Raw genomic sequence first — 6,189 nt, 5'->3', positions numbered from 1 at the left:
TAAGAGGCCCAACTTCTTCCACATGGAAGGAGCTCACATGGCCTGAGCCTGGGAGCTGGGCTGTAACAGAGCCCAGAGCATTTGGGGCCTTAGTGCTGCTGTGCTGACCTACATCTTCATGGATTATCAATAATAGGATTTGCTACACAGAAGCTGAGACCATACCTCCTGAAAACACATGAGGCATTGCCTAAAGATAAATATGGCTTTTGTTTTTTACTGTTTCTTGCAAGTTCTGGTCTCTTGGGATATGCATGCAGCTCAGCCTCTCTGTCTGCCAGGGTGCACCTGCTCAGAGGAGAGTTTTGGCAGGTGCGATGTGCTGAAAAAATTCCAGAAGGTGAACAGGAAGAGGGGGGAGTGGGCCTTCATTAGGAGTCAGATGGAGTGACTCAGGCTTAGAGCTTGTGGGAAATCAGCTAAATCTCCGTGGGATTCAGCTTAATTGGTTCTGCAGTTTATCGAGCAGAACATGTTTACTAATATCAATATCTTTCATTTCAAGTCTATTTTTATTTAATCTCCATGTCTAATAAGAGTGTCCACCCAATACCACCTCTAGGCTCCCTATGCTGATCAAAGTTTTCTGCTTTCTTACACAGGAGTCTACAGTGCATGGGAATGCCTTTGGGAAAGATTCCAAGCAACTTTCCTGATGAATTCAAGCAAGTGAGAATTGAAAACTCCCCCTTATTTGAACTTCCCCGGGGGGCTTTCACCAACATGAGTACCTTGAAATACCTTTGGCTGAACTTTAACAGTGTCGCTGTGATCCACCTAGGCGCCCTGGAGGACCTGCCAGAGCTGAGAGAGCTGAGACTGGAGGGGAACAAACTCCGTTCAGTACCATGGACAGCGTTCCGTGCCACCCCTTGTCTACAGGTCTTGGATCTCAAACACAACTGGATTGACACACTCCCCGAACTGGCTCTCAAGTTCCTAGCCAACCTGACATACCTTGACATATCCTCCAACAGGCTGACAGTTGTATCCAAGGGTGTCTTCTTGAACTGGCCAGCCTATCAGAAAGGCCAGCAGCATGGTTGTGGAGCTGAGATTTTCTGCAGCACGGTGTTGGCACTACATAATAATCCTTGGGTATGTGACTGCCGGTTAAGGGGCTTTGTTCAGTTTATCAAATCCATTGGTCCCCCACTCATACTGGTGAGTTCTTACCTGAAATGCCAGAGCCCTGTCTCTAAGGCAGGGCAGCTTTTACATGAGACTGAGCTTAGTGTTTGTATGAAGCCGAATATCTCAACTCCTAGTGTGAATGTCACTATTCAGGCAGGAAAGAATGGGACCCTGCAATGCTTGGCAAAAGCCAGTCCCTCACCAACCATAACATGGAAGTATCCTCTGAGCACATGGAGAGAATTCGATGGTAAGTCTGGTGTACCCTCTGGGTATATATGGGGGCAGTGTAGGACTCTGTCTCATTACAGGAGGTTTAAACTGTCCTTGTCATGAATGATGGGTGCAGGTAAGATTGGCATATTTGTGCATTAGCTCTCCAGAACAAAAAAGAGTCCAAGAGAGTATTTATTCCATTATCAGCACTGTTTAAAGTAGGTAAATGCAGATCTCAGAGAAATGGATATACTGGAACTGGTGATTTTATAAGTATGTAAATATGTTCATATGTTAATAAAATTGAATATGAACAAATACATTTTGGGGGAACCTTCTAGATGAAAAGCATAATACTAACATTTTAGAATCCTAAAATTTCTAGTTAAAGGCTATGTTAAAAAGAGTCACCAGAATTACGCATAGGTTCTTATTTGAAATAAGCTTTATAAGACCCTGCTCTAGAGATTTGAACTCAGTGAGTGGGTCCAGGGCCAATATATTTATTTTTACATATGTACTTCTATGGTGTCCCCTTGAGTGATACCTGTAAGATAAGGATAGCAAGTCCTACATTTCGACTGACTATATAATCTCTATTATTGTAATCAGACAGTATTAGCTCAAAATTATAATAGGGCCTGCAGGGAAGAAATGACTTTCTGGGACCCAAAATTAGGACCCAAGATTGCAACTCCTTTCTTAGAGTAGGTATCAGCATTTTCCGAAATCATGCAAGAGCTCCCCGGGAGCATGGTAGAGCTGGAAGGACATTCTTACCTTCTTAACTCTTCCTCTGTCTAGAACAGTTGAAATGGAGTTGAAGGGGTACAGAAAATTGAGGCTCAGAGAATTTAAGCACTTTGCCCAGGACCATGTACTTGAAGGAGGCAGGGGCCTATGTATTTGATTTCTAGGTTCTGAGGAAGATCTGGGAGGTAAAAATTCATCTGGAGCTCATGATATCTCTTAATCACCCCATTTGGAAAAAGTTCCTTAAGCCATGATATTAGGCTCAGCAGGGCCAAAGTGGGCATAGCTAATGTTAAAAGAGTATGCTCTCCTTAGAGGGAAGAATGTCCACCTGTGGGACAATGGTTCTACCCTGTAGAGATTTGTTTCTTGTACTTGTTTAATAAACGCTGATTGGCCAGTAGCCAGGTAGGAAGTATAGGTGGGACAACCAGGCAGGAAGTAGAGGCAGGGCAACAAGAATTATGGGAAAGTTTCAGTCTGCAGTCATGACCCAGCTTCAGTGGAAGCAAGGTGTGACTGCCTCAATGAAGAAGGTACCAAGCCACATGGCTAACACAGACAAGAATTATGGGCTAATGTAAGTTATAAGAATTAGTTAATAAGAAGCCTGAGCTAATAGGCCAATCAGTTTATAACCAGGAAGAAAGAAAAGAGAGAGAGAGAGAGAGAGAGAGAGAGAGAGAGAGAGAGAGAGAGAGAGAGAGAATGGCCTCCACATAATTGCTGTCTCTGAACAACCATGGATAAGTTAATCAGCTGCTCCAACCCTCAGCACCTTATATACAAATTAAATGCATACTCTATAGTTTCCAGAAAGATAACCTCAGATGCAAGGTACAGGCTTAATAAATAGTAACCATGATTTTAACATGAGGCCTGGCATTGCTAGAACTTCCCAGCATCTGTCAAAGAAATGCACAGCTGTTTCATTCTTCTTTTGACCCAGTGTCGGCCTCATCCATTGCCGAAGATACCATTCTATCCCAGCTTGTCATTCCAGCGGCCCACGTGATAGACCATGGTGATTATACTTGTATGGCTTCCAACTCCATTGGCAGAAGCTCCCTTGTCATCTCAGTCCACATCCAGCCAATCCAGGCCATACCTGCCTTGCGTTCTCTATCCATCTCCTCAGAGGGCAGTATCTATGTTGACCTACGAGTGGTCAAGCAGACAGTGCATGGCATCTTGCTGGAGTGGCTCACAGTGCCCAGCCTCCCGGAGGAGCCGTGGTTCACTCTCTACATTGCATCTGATGAGGCTCCCAGGAAGACAGTGGTCCACATCGGCCCTGGGATCAACACCTACACCGTGGATGACCTTCTCCCTGCTACCGAATATAAAGCATGCCTCAGCCTGAGGAGTCAGCCTCCAGGCCAGGGCCAGTGTGTGGTCTTTGTGACAGGCAAAGACAGTGGTGGGCTGGAGGGTCGTGAGCACCTCTTGCACGTCACTGTGGTCTTGTGCGTTGTGCTCCTGGCAGTGCCTGTGGGTGTTTATGTGTGGGCAGCCCAGGAGCCATACAACTGCTGTGAGTGGTGTTTAGGCTGCTGCTCTCTGCACAAGAAAGCATTCAGGGGTCCGCAAGCCACACCACAGTGCAAGGATAGCTCTTTCAAAGATCTTCCTGCTGTCTGTGAGGATGGAGACAGTCACAGGGTCATGGAAGAGAATGAGGAGCTATAAAAGGGGGGGTAATAGCTAACAACCCACCATGGAATAAGCTCCACATAGCAAGCTTTCTGGTTGGAGTATGTTTGGTCCAACAGCCTGCGAATAATGACCCAGGACTTATATTATTATATTAGCTTAGGCTTGTTTTTGACTAGCTCTTACAACTTAAATTAGCCCATTTCTGTTCACCTGTGTTCCGTCACATCCTGGTTTTTCCTTGTCTCCTCTCCTTGTTTGGCTGGTCACTCTGCCTTTCTTCTTCCTTGTAGAGGCTGTTCTGTCTCCAGAAGTCCCACCAATTTCTTCCTGTCTAGCTATTGACCATTCGGGCTTTTTATTACACCAATTACAGCAATACACCTTCACACAGTGTACAAATATCCCACAACACCTCCAGCCCCTAAAACAAACCTTCTATGACAGAACAGCTTGACTCCACCCATTTGTCGAACAAGTATTTGTTGGTCATCCACTATATTCTAATCAAGCAACTTGATGGACAGAGTTCAAACATAAGAAAAGGAACACAGTATTTCTCTTCGTAGAGCTAAAGCCAATAGAGCTCTGTTTCACTAAACTGATCATTTATTTATGCTGACAGTGGCTAGAAATGAATAAATGCTATTCTCTGTATGCACATAGCCCTACAGCATTTGCACAGGACATCTCATATGCATTATCCTGAAAAGGATGGCAGAATACACTGTACTTTAGCTAAAGAAATTTGACCTCAAAAAGTCAATGATTTGCCCATCACATATCCAGCAGATGATGGGCACTGGTCTACAGAGAATGTACCCCGTTGTTCTACAAATGAGTCAGAGACTGACCTTACTACAACCACTGTACTCATCAAGATGTAGTGAGAACCAATGGCAGGTCAAATAACATTTTAAAAATCAATGGCAATACTGATATTGAAATTAATCCTACATAATTTCTTTAGGTTCTTATTTTTTCTTCTAAGAAGAAATAAACCTTTTAAAATGGAAATTCTGTATTTGTACTGTATAGTTTTTGACACAAGCTAAAGTCATCTGAGAGAAGGGAACTTCTATTAAGAAAGCGTCTTTATATGATACAAGTTTGGAGGACATTTTCTTAGTTGGTGATTTATGGGGGAGGACCCAGCTTATTGTGGGTGGTGCCATCCCTGGGCTGGTGGTCCTGGGTTCTATAAGAAAGCAAGTTGAATGAGCCACATGAAGCAAGCAAGTAAGCAGCACCCTCCATGATCTCTGCATCAGCTCCTGCCTCTAGGTTCCTTCCTCTTTGAGTTCCTGCCCTGACTTCCTTTGATGAACAGTGATTTGGAAGCATAAACCAAATAAACCTTTCCTCCTTAATTTGCTTTTTAGTTATGGTGTTTCATTGCAGCAATGGAAACTCTAAGACACTATTATACTAAAGGTAGAAAAAAAAGCCACATTGTCACCTCATGTTGGAAACTGAGTCTTTTAGAGCAGCCGACCCCTCCACTCCTTAGTTATTTCTGATCTTCCTAAAGGGACCTCCATGGGTCCATATACCAGGCATAGCCGTGGGCCTCATTTAGGATCTTCTCATTTATCTCAGTCCATTTCCCTATGGTGCGAGTCTTGATAACTATCAGAGAAGAGGAATTGCTTGCCAACTGATGCCAACACCCATGGAAGGTTTTCAAAGTCTAGATTCTCTGAAAGCTCTGATTGTGACAAAAATGGAGTCTGTAGTATCAACTACTCAGAAAGGTGAGACAAGAGGATTATTAGAGCCCATGAATTCAAGACTACCCGATCAGCACAGTGAAATCCTCTCATCAACAACAAAGCACCTTTGTTCATGCAGACAGAACTCTTGAAGGTCTTGAGAAACAAGGACCATTTTCTCATCCCCACCTTTTACCACATTTGCCAGCTTGGCTCTGAGGAAGAGCTGTTGCAAGACAAAACCTCTCATCCTCTCTTAGTAATATATCTTGTGAGTTCTTGGTTGGAGTTTGGATGCCAAACTGACAAGATGCCAAAACATCTTGCCAGCTCTTGCTTGGAGTGAAGATGCCAAAAAGCTCCAAGTTACAGATGGATTACAGAGTGTCTTCCTGCTTTCTTCCAGTTTTTTTCACCTGTCCTCCTCCGTTCTCTGTGGGTCATCCATGTGTAAGGCTCTGTAAAAGGTCCTGTACTCCAGGACACACACTCTTGTATGTGGGCCACGGCAAGCCGTCCTCAAATGCACCTTATACATCTAAGAATAGCAACTGAGCTCTATCAGTAGCTACAAAGTAGACACTAGGTGTTTGCATATATTTGCTCTTGCTGCCCTCACAGCAACAAGCCTTCACACCCCGTACTGATGATAGGAAAAGTGGGACCCAGACAGCCTTGGTCTTTTAAACAAATTCACACGTAGGTAGCAACACCTAAGACT

The 6,189-nt window shown here is 44.0% G+C and overlaps 1 protein-coding gene across 1 annotated transcript; it reads left to right on the top strand.

The window, feature by feature from the left end:
• The first annotated feature begins 202 nt into the window (after nt 1-202).
• On the top strand, nt 203-3,792 carry Lrit2 (leucine rich repeat, Ig-like and transmembrane domains 2). Its single transcript, XM_050140713.1, has 3 exons — nt 203-312; nt 603-1,384; nt 3,053-3,792. Exons 1-3 carry the CDS (start codon nt 203-205, stop codon nt 3,790-3,792), a joined length of 1,632 nt encoding a protein of 543 aa, XP_049996670.1.
• Nucleotides 3,793-6,189: the final 2,397 nt, after the last annotated feature.

The sequence above is a fragment of the Alexandromys fortis genome, unplaced genomic scaffold (genome assembly GCF_014885135.2).
Source record: "Alexandromys fortis isolate MF-2015 unplaced genomic scaffold, M_Fortis_MF-2015_v1.1 scaffold_46, whole genome shotgun sequence".
In the NCBI taxonomy this organism is placed as follows: domain Eukaryota; kingdom Metazoa; phylum Chordata; class Mammalia; order Rodentia; family Cricetidae; genus Alexandromys; species Alexandromys fortis.
The sequence above is the reverse complement of the archived record's forward strand: the minus strand, read 5'-3'. Positions and strand labels throughout refer to the sequence as shown.

What these genes read in the sequence shown, in the direction of transcription:
- Lrit2 (XM_050140713.1), top strand. Translation starts at nt 203, where the DNA reads ATGGCTTTTGTTTTTTACTGTTTCTTGCAAGTTCTGGTCTCTTGGGAT. An exon ending in TCAGAGGAGAGTTTTGGCAG is followed by an intron (nt 313 to 602) that starts GTGCGATGTGCT and finishes TTTCTTACACAG; the next exon opens with GAGTCTACAGTGCATGGGAA. An exon ending in CACATGGAGAGAATTCGATG is followed by an intron (nt 1,385 to 3,052) that starts GTAAGTCTGGTG and finishes CTTTTGACCCAG; the next exon opens with TGTCGGCCTCATCCATTGCC.